The 21,966-nt window shown below is 33.9% G+C and overlaps 1 protein-coding gene across 1 annotated transcript in view; it reads left to right on the top strand.

The window, feature by feature from the left end:
• Window positions 1–21,966, top strand: part of Cep290 (Centrosomal protein 290kDa) — a 220,744-nt gene that overhangs the window by 19,790 nt on the left and 178,988 nt on the right. The window contains exon 2 of the mRNA XM_075382073.1: window positions 17,205–17,310. Coding sequence (XP_075238188.1) covers window positions 17,205–17,310 — 106 coding nt within the window. The remainder of the gene's footprint in view (window positions 1–17,204; window positions 17,311–21,966) is intronic.

Raw genomic sequence — 21,966 nt, forward strand, 5'->3', positions numbered from 1 at the left:
TGGTCCGAAACAATAATATTGACGTGTTTTATATGAGTGATAATGCTATTTTTCTTATGGTTTTTCGTCAGGACGAAAGAAATCTAAGGCATATATACCACGATCATGTTACGCCTGATATGACGTTCGAAGAGTAAAGGAATATGTAACGAGGCCTGGAACCGGACAAAAAACGTGTTTTTACTGATCAATAAAGAAAGGGATATCAATAAGGGTCGATACAGATTCAATTTCGACACCTTCATCAAAAAGCGAGCAGACTAGCGTGCAGGCTTTTTTAAAGTGTACTTAAAGGGGGTTAACAGACAGTATCGGTCAGATGAAATGTAAATTGGTACCGTGGAGGATCGCGATAGAATGATTCACTGAAACACTGAATTGACGAGAGGAAGGATTGAAACAGAGTTGAAGCCTCCTGCAAGACTTTAAACCTCTTGCTGAACCTTTGATTAAACTTGCCGAACAAATTGGATCTGAAGAGGGTGAGATAAAACATAAAAAGAGAGAAATATAATCTAAGCCACAGGAAATTTATCCTAAATCACGTCCACCGCCGCGGATGACTACCGAAGAACTGAAAGCGAAAGAAGAGTATAGGGAGTTTGAAAAGAGGATCGGCATGAGTACAATGACGGATCAGTTAACCGAAGAAGATAGGATGAAATATGGTAAGCGATCAGCGTGGAAGCGGTGACCAATCGTTCTTTTGGATAGATTGGACAGGGAGGTAAACGATCGTTCAGCGAGTTGCAAAGAAAGATGGATGCATTAAGCCCGTACCCTCTGGGATAGCTCACCCGTTTGACTTGGCCGAGGATGAAATGGTGGGAGTGAGACGTCGGCATACTGCTAAGAGATACATGCATCCTTATGCAGCTTGCCGCCACGCCGAACGGGTTGACGAGCGCGAACCGAAACCGAGAATCGATCCTGAAGCGTTGTATGAAAACAAAGAAACCATTGTAAAGCTATTGAAGACGTCGGAAGGAAAAATGAAAGCTAGCAATAGAACGAGTATTCGGGAAGGGTTAGTGCAAGAGTACATGCTTGACACTATCAGAGATGTAGAAAATAATATGAATAGTGTGTATGGTATTCCACTTTGATGATAATCTTCTGAAAATCGGTGGTGCAATCGTCGACCTTTGACTGACAGCAATATTATTATAAGAGAAAGAACATATCCTGCGACCCGAGGACGGTACGAGTTGCTTTTCTAGAGAAAACCAGGATTTTATACAAACCCTGGGTTTTTATGTTAAACCGGAGAAAGAGGATTTGGATCAGTACAAACAGATCCTTATGGCGACAAACGCACATACGGGAAACAACTCGGCTATGGAACGGGTGAAGACCCATCCGGAATAATTATGTGGACATAATCAATAAGCTTTTTTCATCGAGTGCAATTAAAAAACTGGGAGATCTGATCATTACCGCGATGACTGTAAACAACCAGAAAGTCGACTACATCTATTTCGACAACCGTAATGAAATTTGTGAAAGGTTAAAACTATTGATCGCTTCAAAAAACTGGTAATACGACAAATGATAATGAGATTGTATCGATAATTGAAGAACTGAAACAGCGAAAATTAATACAAGGAGAAAGTGCACCGTTAGCTCATCATTCGAAAGATGCTAGTCAACAGACTAGAGTCTGACAACAGACTAGAGTCTGACAACAGACTGAATTCGGTGCAAAGTCCCTTTCAGAATCACTGACGAGGGGATATCGACGTTTAAGAAAAACGAATATGCAATCTCGCGAGTGCCGAAAATTATGACCTATCAGTTAATTTAGATGATTGTATGTAAGTCATTGAACAATACATCGAAGAACGAGATATCGTACTACGTGAAAAACAGAACTATTTTAAAATCGTCGATTTTAAAGGGGCTCGCGCTAAAAACTTCTTGACTTCTCCGGACGACAAAAACGATTTGATAACACTAAGATACACTCGCTTCCTTAACCAGGAGAAATTTGATAAGCTTGTCTCTCGAGTTGAACGTATGATAGGGATAAATGTACTAGATTCAACTTCAGGTAACCTACCATTGAACCGAAAATTGAAGCCGAGAAATATATAGATATAAATACGATTGGATTGACTGAAGAATTTTAGTTTAAATATAAAATGAGAAGGGTAAACAGGCGATCAGTCATTGAGAAAATGCAAAGCGGTTTGAAAAGTTCGAATACAAGTCTTCCTGGTAAAGCAGTTGGCGTCATAAGTTACGTTACAGGAACTGTACTTAATCGGACGGTAGACTTGCTTCCTTTCGAAGCCCAAATTCCGACTATCAATACTGCAGTCCTGGAAACAAACTCTAAAAACAGATTGCGAAGAGGAGATCCTGGGATAAATCCCTTAGACAGCCTGCAAGGAACACGATATAACATACAACACCTAAAAGGATTCTCAACGCAGGTCACAAGTGGATAACGTATTAGAAAGAGCTTGGCAAAGGGTGATGGCTTTCGATTTGAGCGTAGCGGAAAAGGCTGCCGCGTGGGCAGTGATAAACGGTGTGAAATCGAAAAGCAAGTTTGGTGGAAGATTAAAGAGACCTTCCACGAGAAGGCAACTATAAGAAAAAGAGGGACGGGCTTTTACCTCGAACCGATAACGTTCAAAAAACAGGATACGGGTTAAAAAGACGTCTCACGGGCCGCAAACGGCACCTCAGGCGTCGTCGTCATGGCGTAAGATGGCGTTAGAACTATTACACCGTCTTCCTATTCGTCCATTGACGGATGTTAAACTGTTACGGTTTGTGCAGTAAGTTAAATTGCCTTACTTTAGAGGAGTTTTCATGCGCGATACTCTGCCAGCCGAAATGGGAATAGTAAACTTAGATAGAGTCATTAAACTTGGTACCCACTGGGTATGTTATATAAAACGGGGGAATAAAAGTTATTTTGATAGTTGTAGCATCTTGCACCCTCCTAACGAATTGGTTAATTACTTTCAGAGGTGGAAAAAAGATCACCATCAGATATAATTTAGACCGCAAACAGGAATTTAATTTAATCGTTTTGCGGACATTTGTGTTTAGAGTTTCTGATATGTTCTGTTTGAACGGAAAGTCATTTACGTTGATGGCTGAATTTTTTCCGCCGATAGAGTTCAGCGATGCAGCGTGGGAAGTCGGTTTAGTCGATTTCATGTCCTACAACAACATCCCCAACGTAGAAAAGGGGAAAAATAACTTGTTTTATTACGGTGAAAATAACGAATCGATATTGCTCGTCCCAGGAATGTACGAAATCGAAGACCTGAGTTTGAAACTAAAAAGACGGGATGAACAATTGCGAGGATGATGAAGACAAAGAAAACATAAATCCGAACATAACAGACGATGAAAAATGGAAACAAAAGCATCGCGGTAAGAAAATACCGTCGAAATGTGAACTAAAAATTAAGGATTGATCCTACGTCAATGAGATCGTAGCTTTTATGTTCAGAAAAAGTGGATTTTACCAAACCTTACTCAATCCGCACCATTTTAGGGTTCAATGAGGGGTCCTGACTCCGAACATGTGGCACACACCCAGTCGACCGGTTAGTATTTCAACTGTGAACGTGATCCGCATAACCTGCAATATCGTCCGCGGCTCATTCTTACGTTGGGAGGAAGGTCACATAATTCACGTATTTTATCCAAAAGTGACACGTGGTTATAAGATAATCGAGGTCCTAACAGCGTCACTTACTTGCCGATCAACACCAACTCCATACGAAACATAACGTGTGCAATCAAGATTCTACCCCGATAAATTTTGGTGACGAATAGCTGACGGTAAGGTTGCATTTAAGAAGACGAAACGATAGGATTGATTTTTATCGATAGTAAATATAAAATTATTTCGGCAGACTAGATCCTTCGCCAGACTATCGAAGGACGAAACTTAAACGGTTAACGCAAGAAAACGTGCGCTTTCTTAAGTCGTTAGGTTTTACAGTGTTACAACAATGAACGGACAAATAATAAATGTAGATTCAGTGAATGCGGTGTTCGACGAAACCATCTCGGGTCAGAACACCACACTCACTACCCTTACTTGGCTTCAACGTTTAACAACAGCGATGAGATAAGAATTCCCGTTCAACAACAAGACGAAGCCGTGCAACAGTTATCTATACATTCACGGCACGTATGATAATGGTAAGGGAACGAGTGCTACAATTTCGGCGCTTTTCTGTTTGATGAAATCCGGTTCGAGATAGCAAGTCAGGAAATTAACAGGGTGAGAACCCTGGATGTAACATCTACAATGAAAAATTCTTTATCCCTTAGGGGTTCGGAAAAAATTAAATCCACTCAGCTGGTTGGTGGAGTACGGGTGTAGACGAGATCAGTACGTCTAGTGGTGGTTATATTACAAATGATATTGGAAAGATGTGTGTTATCTTCCGCTAAAAATGCTGTTTGGATTCTTTGAAGACTACTACAGAATACTGCTGAAAGTGAAACAAGAACTAATCCTGCTTCGGGCCTCAACCGATAATAACGCGGTGGTCGTTCAAGCCGGAAAAACGTTCGCTTTGAAAATCATAAAAATCATATGGAAAATGCCATACGTGAATGTATCCGATGAAAGGCGGTTGTCGTTGCTTATACTTGTTGACAGAGATGAACCTGTATCAATGGCGTTCAGAAAATGGAACTTGTACGAGTACCCATCACTTCCTAATGGAAAGGATACCTATGGCCTGTGATAACACTAGCGGAAAAACTACGTTATGTAATCATCGGATTCCAAACCGGAAGAAAGGGAGATGCCACTAAAAGCGCGTCAAAGTTCGACTCCATTTCTATTTATAACATTCGCTTGTATTTGAATTCAATCTATTATCCTCTTGAAAACATTCAAGGAGACCAAATCGTGTTGTACGAGATTTTTAAAAGCTTTTATCGGTCTTACTTCAACAGAAGGTCTGATGGCACCATCATTGTTCCGGATAGTTCTATGCCATTGATTTTCATAGACTGTTCAAAAAAAAACGATACTCTTAAAACCGGTACGGTCGATATTAAGATCGAGATGGAAACCACCAGTTCCATCCCCGCCAACATTGTGTATGATGATAAGCGATTGCATAATGCAATACACACCTTTACAGGAACAGTAAGGAGCGTTTCTTAACCAGTATAGTTTGTAGTTTGTACAACTCAAAATGTCATCCTTCATAGCCGACTTTAATTGTTTTCGCATATTTGATACCAAAGAAAATGTCATCGTTTCTCTGGATGGGTACTCCAATTCGATCATTATTTATTTAAACCGCCTTTCGATTACCACGATATATTGTCCTCTGCTACCAGAGCTACTATACAGAACCTCCAAAAAGAAATAGGCCGTAATTGGAATTCGGGATTCATTTCATATTAAAGTTGCCGTTCATCCTTAAAGGTTTAGGGCATAATTGTACATTATATGTAAAAGGTGAAGACAAAAAGACTTTGTTAAACCGTATTTTGAATGATAAACGTAACAAAGTGGAGATCTCGACGTGTACGGTTGTCCTACGATCAACATGTTTACCTGTAAAACGGACAAAATCTGTCCTTTTAGCGATCATCACGACTGTCCTATGCACAAAGCAATATGGCTGCACATGTGGTGGAGTCAGCACATCAAATTCTACAATATGCTGGAAGCGGTGGGGGCCGTATGAAAAGAGCGAACGAGTACCGTTTAAACAGTCTCGAACGAGAGGTCCTTCGCTACCTTCCCAAATGGTTCATCATCAACCATTATGGGCGGGCCGTTCCCGCAAGGGTGTACGAAGATCTTCCTGGTTACTACAGCAAGATTCTGACATCAAGGTTATCATCCGTATCTAAAAGACTGTGAAGACGAGTTGAAATTGCTTTTATATTTAAAACAACGCGTACCTGTTTTTACACTGTATCTGTAATTGAAAAAAATAAAAATATGTACTTAGATTTACAATGAACAATAAATTGATTTGTAAAACAAATTTGTTTTCATTTCTAGATTTGATAACCTCGTTTCCCCCAGCGATAAGTTTTGAGGTGTATTTAAATGCGGCGTTCGAGATCGATGAATATTCTTTCAAAACGGTCAGGACAGATCTCGTTTATAATCTGTTCCCAGGAATACCGGCCGATATAGACGGGGTTATGCGTTTTAACAACGGATTGCTTTATTTTTCCAAAACGAAAATTTTTATGAGATCGAGTTTTTCAAAAAAGTGACTGGATTCGGAAAGAAAAGTAATGAACTCTTCGGTTTGTTGTATTACAGCAACACCGTTCTGAAGCAGTTCATCGAGTTTATCTGTAGACATCACGTGTTTCCTAAGCATAAAGGTTAGAGGGGATAATACGCCTTCGTTATAAATAGGATGAAACGTATTGTGTTGGATGCTTTCGACTACACGTACGAAGGAAGAGGACGAAGATTTCATGAAACTGTTAACAAAAGCTTAAACTCGTCGCTTGTAAATACGATAAAGACGTTTCAATTTACTACTAGAACGTAGTTATACCGGACACACCAAGTACTGTATTCCGTTCGATTTACCCGATAGTTTATACAACGAGGTAAATTGCACTTGTGACTTAGTAGGTAATTTAATTCATCAAATGAGACTATTATTAAGAATGCGTACGATGCTATACGTCAAATGTAATTGTTGATGGTATGGTAGTTGTCGCGGAGCGCGGCTTGTAATAGAATTTAGTTATGGACTCAAAAGACTTTCTGCGAGGAGAGTGCCCATTCTACAATAATTTTATATACAATAGCATAGATAAGCATTTGTTGTATTCCTATTAGAGAAAATAAATGTATTTTTCATTGAACTTAATTTTTTATTTACTTGTTCCTTTATCATCACAATCAACATTAATTTAAACCAAAGGTGAAATAAAAAACTGAGTAAACTTTGAAAATATTTATTACTTACATATTAATAAAAGTATTTACAAGCATAATATAAATTAAAATCAAGTATTTATTTACTTAGATTTTAATAAAGTATTTAACAAGCGTAATATAAATTACAATCAAATATTCATCTATTTGTATATTATTAAATTACAATCTGATAAATACTTTAAAAAAGACTGAAACGATTGTTTCACATTTTAATTTTGTGAGTTGCAATTACTAATTTACACGTTCTTAGCCTTGGCTGCCACTCCTTTTGAAATTTTGTGCAGGCTGTCACACCTTCAAACATACTTCGACCTGGCGCAGTAATAACTAGTCCCAATCGTCAATCGAATTCATATCACTGTAATCGTCCTCTGTTCCGGCAGCGATCGGATTTCCGATTGGCTGCAACTCACTGAATTCCGTTTTGAGGAACGGACGTCCGATCATCACATCGATCATTTCATTTTACCGCCCTCACGGATAAAAGAGGCAGGTGTTAAACCGACATCGGATATGCTTCGGTATCCGTCGGCAGCGAGGCGAACAAAACGCTTTACCGTAATCACCTCGCCATATACGCATGATGTAGCCACACGTGGTGATCGTATTTCCTGGTCGATCACAAAGATCACGTGAAAGCAATCGCCTATTGTTCGAGAAATACGATTAATGAGTGCTGATAATGTGATTGCCTCATTATTACAAATTATTCATGATGCGCACCCGTTGCATCATGAAGAATGCTCGCAAAACATTCGAACGATCGGGGCATTTGCATAGTATTACGCAATTTTCAGTTTCCATTGCCGTTCGTTAAGAAGTATGGGCTGAGGGGGTGCTGAATTAGTTGAAGGCTCGGTTTGGTAACCTGCACCTTCTTTTTAACTATCGGCACAACTTCAGCTACCGGCCGCCGCTTTGACGATATGTTAAATCGTGTGAAATTAGTATTTGCCTGCTGTACCTATGTACGAGCGGTTCTCACGTCAACAGATACAATTTCAGGCGTGAGAACCGATATTTCAGTGTCTTTTGTATAAACGGACTTTCGCTTACTGTGATTCGAGAATTCGACTGAGTTTCGCGAATAGTTATTACCCTGTTACCCATTCTAATTTTAATGGTAACCATGTGAAAAAAAAAAATGTGACTTCACTGAAAGATTTTACAGTAAATTAAAAACTTCTAATTATTATCTTGTTTGAATTCACTGTAGACATACATATTGAAACTTAATTCATTTCAATCTATTAAAGAAAAGTGATGTCTCAGTTCATCATCAACGCCATTTCGTCATGTATTATTCTTTCCACCTCTAAACCGACATAATCTACCAGTGATAATGGTTAACGGTTCTATATATTTGAAGATTGACTTAAAATACATATTTCACTGAAAAGAAAAAAACAAAACTACAAATACTTCATATAAATTTTAACATAAATCATGATGATGTACATGTTACGTATGTAATATCCGTTGTAGCTCTAAAGGAATATCAACATGTCCACAGAAAAAGGTTTCGCAACGCGTTTATTAAACATGGTTTCAACCATATGTTTTTTTGAGTGTATCAGCTTCATTTGAACATATTGGTCGCTGTACGTATCGTCGCCGTTCTTTCCTAACAAGTTTTATAGTGATTTAATTGTAATGATTTTTTCACTACGCTTTTCTTTATTTCTTTAGCTTTTTTCGTGATCCCCTTTGTTGTAGTAAACGTATATAATTTCGCCCGTAACCCAATAAACTCTAATACGGATACGATTACATTCGTTTTTAAATTTGCCTAACACCTTTTTATTTTTAGTAGAAAATAAAGGATACAAAACAGGAAAAAAGATACTCTATTATATTTCTCTCTTGTAAATCCCGGTAGAAATTGGAAGTTTCCGTTTCATAAAAAGGCTATCTGTATCCATATATAGAAGATTGATTTTTGAGTTAATGTTTTACTCTTCTAACACAGATAAACTTTCATAAAGGGGCTTTTTGATCTTTTCTTTAGCACACTGAACCGCACACAGATTTTCCCTGTATATTATCCAATCTTTAAATATCGGTTTCGTGATGAGTTTCATCAACCTCTTTTCTAATGAAACCAATTCTAAATTGATACATTTCCTAACATTCTCCATACCGAATACGGCATTACTGATCAGTTTAAAAAGATGTTTTTCGAAATCGTTCGTCGCCGACTGTCGGTTTAGAGTATTCAAATTTATATAACTTTTCAGCCACGAAGATTGAGTAAACTGGAGTACGTTATGCACTTTAGTGCATAATGTTTTAAGTTTACAAAATGATAAATATAATTACGTTTGTTTCTTAATGTTATTAATTTGGAAAGGGATGAGCAAAGAGGAACCTCATTAATCGGAAGAAAAGGAAGGTCACCATGTTGCTTATGAAGACATTCGGGATACTCTACGTCAACTTCAAGAATGATACCTATTATGCCATCTTTCTTAATGGATAAAATATTTTCCGCTATCAATTTTTGAATTTCTTTTTCTTTTTCGATCGAAAATTTTATTTTGGTAAATGTTTGCTCATTGCCCACCTGTACAAATTGTTCGCATAAAGGTAAGTTAAATATTTAGAAGATGAGTTGATATCAAAATAGTCAGGTAAGGAAGGATTTGTTCGCTTTTGCGTACTTTTTAACGTAAACAGAAAAAAAATAATAAATTGCGCAAGTAAGTAAGCGCAATCTAAACCATACTATCTTAAATATAGTAAACGAAAATTTTCAAATACATTTTTTCCAAAAGGACATCGCATTTTAAGAAAAAGATTTAGGTGTTCACCTAAATTTTTAATTTTGAAAATAATCCCATACCGTTTTAGTATGAATATAATCTTCTTCCTTAATGTCTTCTCCCGTAAGTGAACTAAAGAATCTCTCTTTTCGCGGTAATTCGGTCTCTTCTAAGACATACTACTACAGTAATCTGGAACCTGTGTACTCGTAAGGGTAAATTCCTTTTCGAATTACTAGATGGAGATCATATTGCTTAAAAATTTGTTTAAATGATTAAATTTTTCTGTGGGTAACGTCTTAACCAAATAATCTAAACATTATGACATAAAACGAATTGAATCTACAAAACGAACGGACATACGTTTACCTATACTTTTGACGAATGAAATATATTTTTCAGTAGTATTAGGAATTAATCTAATTTTTTCTCATCTCCTTTCCAGCTTTCCAGCTTCTCCAGCTCCTTTACAATAAAATACGAATCATAGTTCGAATTGTTACGCAAAAAAAAAAACGGAAGAAAGGTTTGGTCTTTGTAAATTGCATTTTTTACACAAAGTGGCTCTATATCTACTCGTTAAGTGGCAATGATCACGAACAGATATTATTTGCGAACTAAATTTCTCATTGCACATCTGACAACAGGTAGAGGATTCAAATGAGATTCTTTCTTCATCCGTAAAGATAATTTGTTTATTAATGTCGGCATACTTTTCAATTTATAAACAGATATCAATAAGCACCGACATGAATTTTTGCGTTGCTTTTCCGCTCTATAAAACAGGAGATGAAGGTATTACATCGCGTGTTATATTTGAAAGTAATGAAACTAACAAAATATAAACAAACACTCATCGATTCTATGAAATAAAACAATTCTAACTCTAGCAATATTAAATAAATACATAACTAATTCGCTTAAAGAATAACATACTAATGATCTTTCAACTTGATTCGAAACTGTAACGGAATACGTAAATGAACGCAGCAGAGGATAGCAACACTATGACAGCGGAGAGTGACACAGTATAGCGTTGAATAAATGCGATAACATTTCGCGATATTTATATACGACGGTTGACCTCGCCCTTTAAGTAACAATTAAACAAACATGATGTAAACGCGGATGAATTATGCACCGGTTGGCTTTCACAGTAGTAAACAAGGTCGACCGGTCGCGCGGCAAGAACACGTTTAATATTCAACACGCGCAGGAAGTTTTACATGCAATTATTTCCTTGTTTTTCAAACATCAAGTAAACAAGTACAAGGTTGAATGCAAAGTAGGTAATCCTATAACAACATAAGGTAATATTTTCATATTAAATACGTGTAGGAATTTTTACATGCAATTATTTATTTATTTCCTTGTTTTTCAAACAATAAGTAAACAGGTATGACATAAGTGTAGATGCTGCTTTATGCATCTCTTGACTTTCACACTAGTAAATAAGGTTGACCGGTCGCGCGGCAACAACACGTTTAATATTCAACTCGCGCAGGAATTTTTACATGCAATTATTTATTTCCTTGTTTTTCAAATAACAAGTAAAAAAGTATGACTTAAGTACGCCGGTATTCACCGGCGTAATGTAAGAGGCTATGTGAGAAACAGCAGAAGGCATTATTTTAATATTGCGTATGGTTTTTTCATATTAGTAAGTCAAGCGGTCACGTGGCAACACCACGCGGCAATATTTCATTACTAATATCCTTGTCTTTAAAACATTTTTAGCCGACGAGGTCATGTTTTCTTCTTAAAAATTTCTTAGAAAATGACGTAATGTTTTATTCTTAGAAATTTATTTTTAGCCGATGACGTAATCTTTGTTTTTTAGCCGATGATCAGAGGTGGTTGGAGTGGGTGACCTTGACAGGAAAGATGATGAAGGGGTTGATCTTGAAAGATAAAAGATCAATGTAATTCAGAACCGGCATTTTTACACTACTAGCGAGCTCATCCGTAAGCAAAAAATGGAAAATAAAGAAAAATTCAGTTAGCTTACTGAGAAGGGAGTAATTATTTTAAAATATTTCTAAAACTGGTTTTTGAACAAATTGATCAAGCTTTTTTTTAAAGAGGTTTTGACAAAAACTAATCTTTTTCCCAATAAACTGATCGTTTTTACGAAGTCAAACAGAAAGATCGGGGAACGATAAATTTAAAGCTACTGATGGTTGGGTAGACAAATTTAAGCAACGATACAACATTTCCTCCCTAAAATTAGTGGATAATTAAAAGATCAATATCTTTTAATTATCCACTAATGACTGGTTAAAAATTGCGTGTTCTAAACCTTGTCTCACGAAACCGAAACCTTGTCTCGCAAATATAAATATGAATTCAGTATGTATGAGTAATATCTCAGTAGTAGTTGAGACTGAGAAATTCTGTCACTCCCTTTTGCAAGTGCAGTTACACGTATAATAATGTATTGTAAGCTATCACTAGTTTGGCGCCATGGAATTCTGATGATAGCAATTAAAAATTTTGTTGAGTCTTTGTTATTGATATTTAGTAACGATAACATTTGTAATGCTATATACCATTATTCAGTTCAATAGAAGAAAGTATTTCAGTTATCGTGTTAGTCTGTACGGTACGATACAGTTTTTTAGTTCATTTTTTAACAGTTTATTCCGTATTATTTTCATTAATTTTAATTTATTATGTGTTTTTGTGCCAGTCGGGTTTTAACAATAAGAGGTTCTGTCGTGAGGCAGAACTGGGAAAACCGTTTAGAAACTCTGAAAAAAATAATCAGCAACGTATATAAATTTAAAACAAGAATAACTCTGAAACTACAGTCAGAGATATTGCTCGGAAAGCAAATAACATAAAAACCATTAGCGAAAGAACAGTTTTTAATGTAATAGAAACACAAAACTGATGGCAAAAATTTTAGCCCTAAAACGATTCGTAAAGTTGGACGATATTACTAAAACCGTCATCAGAAAAAAATTCATTCGATTTATTTCAGTAACGAGCTTCGTAACTTAACCAAATTATTAAATGCCTTGAATAACAATTCTGAAGTGTTGGTTTTTTACAAGTATAATATTACATTGTTTTAAAATCATTGATTTTCGTTTTATGTCCAAAAAAAATTCTTTAACCTTTAAATGCGAAGATATTATTTCGAGGCGTAGGGAATATTTAAATGAAATTAAGCGATTTCATGAAGAGGGTAAAATAATTTATCTAGGTGAATCTTGGTTTAATGTGGGACATGTACTGGAAAAGAATGGGTAGAAACCCAACCCGGGGTGAAAACCCCGGTTGGAAAAGGTAAACGATTAATAGAATAACGCACGTAGGAAGTGAAAATAGATTTTTGGACGGTGGTTTATGGATATTTGAATTCAGATCTTCCGAAGAGTGAGTATCACGATGAAATGAATAGTGATAATTTTATGCAGTGGTTTAAACATTTTCTACCCGAAAATCGAAAATTGCTGAATGTTGAAGATAATGTTGAAAAATGTTGAAGATAATCGCATACACCGAAGACGTATTTAAAATACAACTTTTAAAAATAGTAAAATCGGTTAAACAAAAATATAGTCATTATAAACTAGATGAAATCGCAAAAGCAATAAAATGTCTCGTGTTGCGTCTTCTTCCATACTACTGCAATTTTAACCCGATAGAATTGATATGGTCACAAGTCAAATAACACAATATTTAAGTGATGTAAAAAACACGCTTTGCTGCACGGTTTCTTGAGACCAGGTTTAAAAAATGTCATGGTTATAAGAAAAATGATATTCATTGCTGATGAAGCATGACTCCTTTTAAAGCGCTCCCGATAAAACATTAGAATTCAAAGGAGAAAGAAAATGTATAGGCGTATAACTTTCAAAAGAACGAATCACTGTTTTTGTCTCTACTAATATGACAGGGACTGGGAAATGTCCTTTGTTAGTTATCGAAAAATCTATAAAACCGAGATGTTTTAAAAATGTAAAAACCCTACCGGTCAAGTATCGCAAGAGTAAAAACAGCGTAGATGACTGCTAAACTTTTTGAAGAGGAAATTCGTTCTAGGGAGAAAGAATTTATTAAAAATAATCAAAAAATGTTATTGCTTTCAGACAATCTTGCTTCTTATATCGACGTTACGGGTTTAAAACCTTAAAGACTGTTTCATCTACCGAATTAATAAAAGAACGCAATTTATCTTATTTTTTCACTCAACCACGTATAGTACCTTCAGGCACACCGAATTCCGGGGATAAACTGGCTTTCGAACGACCTGCTTTAATCTTTTCAATAATTTCTAATTTTTCCTTTACAGAATACGTTTTTTGTTTAGACTACATGCTAGGAAAATATGAACGAAAACAAATACTACAAATTATAATAAATTAACCAACTTAATAAAACTTAATGATACTGATATAAACACAGTAAAAACAGCTTGACATAAATCACAATACGTTATAACATTCAGATAACTTTTACAGTCAGCACATTGATGGTCTTATCGCTATTACAGGAAATGAGTCACGTGCAGTATATCATAAGAATTTCTCCATTACTGTATTAGAATCGTAATTTAGTTTTATTATATCATGTTTTTGGGAATTCCAAGGCTTTAAAATTGGTTGTGACTGATTGACAGATGTTATATTAGAAGCGTGTATTATTTACAATTTTAAAGGATTTATGGTGGGTTTTATACCGATATCGAATATAGCGGTAAGGTGGATAGCATTTCTTCATCCTATTTTATTTTTTCAGATATTCACATATTTTTTTGGGAACAGGTTATAATCCGCGTTACAGCGGGGCTGTATTGCAGTTAGGTATGACGTTAAACGGGCCAAATAACATCGCTTGTTGTTTAAAAACATACAATTCTGTATCTCTTTATTCCATTCCCTCTGTAACTGAAATTTATTTTTAGCTGCGAAAATTCTGAATCCCTTCAAATCCGTTGTAGAGAAATTTGACTGTATTAGATTTAACTGGAAGGTGTTTGCTGAATTATAGAATAGGAATAAGAATAATAATACAAAATGTTGATAGAGCTTTATGTAAGGACATATACGGTAGAGTACAATAGCTAGTCAATAAAGAGCATATTCTCTTCTAATACTGAATCTTTTTCCATAGAAGCCCAGATTTTTGAGTCTGAAAATTTACCAACAGTTTTTAAAATCTACTTGTGGTACGTGTAATTAAAACAGATAGCACATGAACTGATTCCTTCAGATGAATAAAAATCAATTCTTTTTGTTAGTGAGATGTGATTTCTGGTTTGAATTTTATAATGATGATATTTATACTTTTTCTCACAAGAGTGATTACACTGAAAGAATTAGGAATTGAAGATACTGAAGGAGAGTCTGATGATCACTTCACTAATGATAAAGACGTTGGTGTTACAGAAATTTCCAAAGAAGACAAGAGGTAACATTATTTGAAAATAAATGATTGCTGTCATCTTTATGAGTTTTATATACGTGGCATATTCATAAAGTAAGAACCGTTTGGTGATTAAAAAAAATCTCTCATGAGTTAGAGAAAAGGTTTTTTTTACTTACAGTTTTAGTTTACAACATATCGACGTACTCTTTTTTTGTGTTTAGCTTTGGAAACCACCGTTAGGTATTACTTCATAGGATGACTGAGAATGATATGTATGAATGAAACTAAGTGTGGTCTTGTACAGTCTCAAGTCGACCGTTCCTGATATGGTTGGGTAGAACCCAACCACCAAAGAACACCGGTATCCACGATCTAGTATCCAAATCCGTATAAACGTATCTGCCTTCACTAAGATTTGAACCTTAGAACTCTCGACTTCGAAATCAGCTGATTGGCGATGACGAGTTAACCACTAGACCAGCCCGGTGGGCACTACATATCTACTACACTTTTCCACGTAATCGCCATTCAGTTCTAAGCACTTTTCGTAACGCTGCACCAGTTTTTTTAATCGCTCTGAATAGAAGTTCACCTGGGGGATTGAACCAGTTGACAACGGCAGTCTTGAGTTCCTCGTTGTTTTCACACCGTTGTCCACCAAGCCGCTTTTGCAAATGCAAGATGAGGAAGTCGCGAGGTGCAAGGTCGGAACTATATGGAGGGTGGTCAAAAAGTTCCCATCGAAAATCTTGAATTTTCTTCTTGGTTAAGGCAACGATGTAAGGTCGCACGTTGTCGTGAAATAGGATTACGCCGGACGACAGTTTCCCGCGTCGTCGATTTTGAATCGCACGTCTCAGTTGATCCACGTTCCGTGAAATCAACCAAAATGATGCCCTTTTCGTCCCAAAAAATTGTAGCCAACATTTTTCGACTCGAATACGGAGATTGCTTAAACTTTTTCGGTTTTTGGAACTTGAATGGCGCCACTGCATAGACTATTTCGATTGTGCGTTGATGTAGGAGGATATCCACTTCTCATCGCCCGTAACAATGTAGGAAATTCATCAGTCAGAACACTAATCGTCAATCGCCGATCACATCGCAGTTTTCGCTTTACATTTTCAACGATTTCGTCGGTCTAAATACTGGGCCTGCGACTCCGCTCTTCGTTATGCATATTTGTGCGGCCATTTTTAAAGTCTCCACACCATTGTCTCATCTTTCCTTCACGCATTACTGTAGGTCCATACACTAAGCACAACTGCCGATGAATTTCAGCAGCTGAAGATCCCTTTTGCGCACAAAAATTAATTCACAGTGCCCACTTCACATCTGGCGGGAGAAATAATTGTCGCGAACATTGCAATCTGCATTGCAAGAACATTGCGACCGGCAGGCAAACGACTACTGAATCAAAACACAACTGGAGTGGCTTCGTAAATAGGCGATAGATGGCCGTACATGCATGAAACTTTGTTCAGACCCTCCAGTATTTAAATATAAGCCGACGGCTCCTACTTTATGAATATGCTTCGTAGTTAAGTAAAAAGTAGGTGAAACACTACCAGCCTGAAAACCTTGACTAATTCCATGAAAAAGCATAAAAACAGCTACATGTCCAGATTCTTAACTCCATTTGCATTATAGAAACATGAAACTCATACTAGACCTAGAGATTGCAAAACCTGTGAAAAACTGAACTGTGATTGACATATTAAATATAAATAATTTATTTTATTTTGTGGGTAGTCATGAAAATAGATTTCATGAACATCATATGTAAACACTAAGGTATCTGTATATGTGGTTTGTCAGAGAACAAGTTGAAACTGTTACATAGTTGTGATTGGGAAAAGATCTAACATTTCAACCCACAGTAGAGTAGAACTTTACTATTTCTGATCACCTAAAAGTTTCTGGTCAACTTTACTAAAATCAGCTAAAGAGGCCGGTTACATATTTTATTTAAAATACTGTAACTGCATTTATTTAAACAGTCATTGGTGATGCACTTTAAAATCTATTCTTCATCATTATATGCCCTGAGACACCACTTATTTTTTTTATTTTTTTTTATTTTAAACTTTAATACAATAGTGTAATAAACATATATAAAGCAAATAAAGCTGAAAATTTTGTTTTTGTAGGTTGAATATTTGGTAAATGAACTCGACAACCTAGCTGCTCGACAAGGAGAAGAAGATGCTAGAAAGCAAGATGATGAAAAGTTTGAGAAGCAAAGATCTTCTCACAGTACGTTCTGCTACATTCTAAAGTTAATCTAAAACTTTACTTTTTTATTCTACCTAACCTTTTTGTACATTTTTATTACCTTCATGTTGCACATGAATATTTTAAAGTTGAATTTCCAATTAAAAAATCCAAATGTGCTGTACAAATCAATTTGTCTCACCTGTTTGATAAATATTATTTGAACAGTGGAATATTGTTCAGTAGTTGCTGAATGTGCTAAAAATATCAATCATTCAAAGTCCAGATTACTGGATTTTTACCATTAAATTAAAATTTTCTTATTTTAGCATTTGATTATTTAGGTTTTCTCTAATTTTCAGTCTTTCATTCACTTGTATATTTATTTAGTAGCTATATTATTAAGTTACAATGGATATATTTATCGTCTAATTTTTAGATTTTTCAACTTGAAATATTTTTACATTTATACATTTTTACTTTCCTGGTTATATCAAATATATGTTGATATGGCAGCAGTTATAGCTATAATGGAAAGTATGATGAGTCAAAAAAAAAATTGATGAGTTAAAAAATTGGTCTTCTTTTAAGTTCTGCGCCTTAAGGACACATTAAAAAAATAGATTTAAATAAATTGTAAATAATCTGCAAAAAAAAAGTGTAATCCAATGCTGCAAAGTCCATAACAAGTATTTTTGTCAGACAGATGTATGTGCATATGTACATATGTTTGAATACATACCTGTATTTGGTATTATAATTCTGGACCCCATCTTTAAAGTCGGTAGACGGGCACTACATTTAGGGGGAAATAAGGTATTAAATATTTGTAAAAATTTGAAAAAGGGGTAGGGGTGGGGTGATTTTCAAATTTAAAAAATTTCAAATCTATACTGGGGCACTTTATAAAGATTTTATTAGAAAATTTGAAGTTTTTTTATAAAGATCACAAATGACCAAAAAACCTTATTTAATATTCACCCCATCCCAAAAAATTACTTTTTATATTTTTCTCTTTTTAACTAAATTTTGTTTCAGAAAAGGAGTTAATAGGAATTTTTGCATGTATATACATTTTCTACATCAATAGGTGTTCTGTATAAAAATTGTTTGCCCATCCCCCTACAATGGTCTATGGTAACAAAAAATATTTTTTTAATTAAAAAAAAAAACTTATTTATTTTAAATTTAAATCATTTTATAAGTTATCCATTGCATTTAAAATCTAAAAATCTTAATCTTTTTATAGCTCTTACGAAAAAAAAATTAGCGAAAACTTATCATCCCCTTTGTAGAAAATTACACCTTTGTTTAGAATTATGGCTGTATCTTTGTATTTTTTAAACACCTTTTAAAAGTTCTTTTTTAAATTTATTATTGCTTAAGAATTATTTTCTTAAATATTAAATTTACCTGAATGTTTCCCCTTGAGTTATGGGAGCCCCCAAGATGAAAACAAAACTTTTTTCATAATTTCAAATTCTTTAATGCTCAAAACGTACTTTGTTAAACAATAAAGTCACTAAAATAATTAAATACCCTCCTGACACTCAATACCACAAACCATTACCAGTTAGACTTTATTAACAAAATAAAAGAGGAGTGCAATGAATTGCATAACTTGATCGGCATAGCCACTTTGTGTCTCTTAATGATGCATTATAAATATATTACAATGATTTATTAGAATTTCATCTTTGATTTTAGAGAAGAAACTTCTGTTTCTGGTAATTATTCTTATAACGTAAAGCCATGGCAACGTTGAAGTGATTGGAATTCATGACTTCCAAAATATTATAATGTAAATTTCTTCCGTTTGTATTATATCTTATGCTTGTGAAGGAAACATATGTACTCAAATATATAAAATTTTTTATTTGAATTGTACAGTAAACCGATTTTTCATTGTGATTAAGACCTTTTTCAATAGCTTTATTTAGTTATTGTTTAAATTTCAAAATTTTACTGTAGCATTTTGAAATTTTTAAGATTTAAAGATAAGAAATTTTTAATTCAATGCTCCCAAGTCCAAAACAAGTATTTTTGTATGTACATACATACCTATACAGCCATTATAACAAGACTTGTTTTAGTTTTTTTTTTTTTTTGCAGTATCATGTAAGAAGTTTTTTTTAAGAATCTTATGAGGTTCATAACCTCATAAGATTTGGTAGGGTTAAATGTACTTGTGTTTTTTATAAGCATAAATTTCTGTAGTAGATTATTTTCCATTAATAAATAGTTTTTTCCAAATTCAAATAATTTTTTCACTCTCAAAACTACCCTTTCATTGTCAAGTTTATTATAGGTATTGCCTTAAATTTGAAGAAATCCTTTCTCCTCCTTCATTTATTAAAAAAAACAACAAATATTCACTTAAACAGAAAATGGCTTTTCCTTTAAGGTATACAACTTATTTAAATGTGTTTATTAAGCTCAAAAGACTTAACTGCCATATTACAAAAAAAGATCAATACTAAACAATTATTGAAATAAATTGGGAAACAAGAGAATGCAAATAGTTTATTAAAACAATTTTTTTCCTTAAAATCAAATAATAGATGTCCATTGTGATTTCTGAATTACAGTAACCACCATCTTTTTCCCTTAAAACTAACCCTTACATAATTAACAATTGAAAAGATGAGATTTTACAGATTGGTGTAATTTTGATATCTTTTGATAGTGCAATATCTCAGCAGACCAGTCTAGGAAATTTGGGAGATTCTGAATGATCGGTTGATTACCTAATCTAATAGCAGGCCATTAACACAAATGTTTATATGCAAGGTTGAAGTGGCACATGCCAAATATGCATACAATAAGATATGTCTAAATGATTCACGTGCCATATGCTTGGAGCGCGGAGTTTATGTGTTTTGTTAGTTCATCAGTACATGTTCCATACTTTTTGCATATGTTATGTTTTATATCATATTTCTATACTGTATGTTTAATTGTTTTACATCTGAGCTTGTGTTGTATTTTATGTTTTAGAGAACATCCTATAATATTTTATAATTTCAGAATATAATTTTTATTACATTTATAATACATGTAATATTCAGTCATACTTCATTTAATGAAGAGGAAACATTCCACAAAATTACATTATTAAATGAAACTTTGTTATTAGAGAAAAAAATATTATGTTCGGGATGGGTTCAAGTTCCTTAATAAATAAAATACATATATATCTTTGTAACCTTTAAGGAAAGTAATTTTCATTTAATCAATTTTAAATATGTTAAAAACATCAACATTAAAAAAAATATATTTATTTTAATCTATAAGAAAAATTATCTTTTTTTTGTATATTTATAAAAAAAAATTTGCATCGGAATTGTGTAATAATCACATACATATTTAGGAAGTAATATTATTTATTGTAAAACAATCAGTTATTACAATTGCAACTTACGAAAATACGAATCTAAAGTTGATTGTTTATGTTCCTGTGTTTGTAATTTTTCATTTAATAATTGCTTTTATTGACCTATTACATTTGATTCTGATTTTTTTTGCAAGAACACGTCTATATAAATCTGGTTCATTTTCACAAAAAAAAAAAAAAATGTAAATGTTATCTTCATCAAAACATTTTTTTCAAATCTTTTTGTTAATATTTTTTCAGTAGGAACTTTTTCTACCAGACAAATTTCCTTGCTTTTTTGACTTTGTTATTCACCAGATTTTATAACTCTTAATGTTTATTGGTCTACAGTGTTTTATTTTCATTTGCCCTTTACAAATTTTTTCATAAAATAAGATTTTAAAATAACCAAAAAACATTATAAATTATGGATTTTGTTATATAGAGGTTATAGTTGTTATCAGAGTTAACTTGTTAAACGAGCTATGACTGTATAAATAATTTCAGTTATAGATATGTGATACTGGAATAAAGAATTAATGATGACTATAGTATTTTACACATGCCATCTATGTTTTATGGAAAGTGGGCACTAAAGATCATATGAACCGTAATTTAAAAATCAATAAATATCAGAAACTTTATTACTGGCTAACCATAGCAGACCAATATTTATTGCCTTTTAGAATTTTAAGTTTATTAAAAATCATTTTGTGAAAGTTTTCTGACATAGGAACATTAAAAAACTGCTATTTCTCTTTACATTTTGTTTGTGGAAGGAAATATCTGTTTAATTAATTTGAGGTTCATCCTACCTTGTGAAAGTTTCCAATTGACAAGGCGCTTGAATTTAGGTCATGATTGTCTGTCTGAGCTAGAGATTTCAGTAGTTTACAAGTTTTGAATGTTGTAAGCTTTTGACAGGGATGTCAGAAAATAACAGTTTGTACCTTTTATTTTTACTCTATTAATGCTGTTTGAAATACTCATTTTATAATGTTAAACCCAAGTATTGTTAATTTGATATTTAATATTTATTATTATTCCTTTCATTGATTATTTTTTCATTTACTTTTCTAAATAGTAATTCCTCAGTTTCTTCTGGCTGTGATTGTTTAACAATCAAAATGGCTGTTTAGTATTATATTTTTTCTTTATTATAATTTATTCTGTCTCTCTAAAGAAAACTTCACACAGCTTCTTTACAAAAAAAAAAATTAAAACTGTTTTATTCAGTCATTGCTTTTACCTTGTTTGGGAATTTTTAAATGTTTTGAAAATAATTTATTGAATTTTTGTGATATAAAATTTTGATGTATTATAAT

The sequence above is a fragment of the Lycorma delicatula genome, chromosome 1 (assembly GCF_047948215.1).
Source record: "Lycorma delicatula isolate Av1 chromosome 1, ASM4794821v1, whole genome shotgun sequence".
In the NCBI taxonomy this organism is placed as follows: domain Eukaryota; kingdom Metazoa; phylum Arthropoda; class Insecta; order Hemiptera; family Fulgoridae; genus Lycorma; species Lycorma delicatula.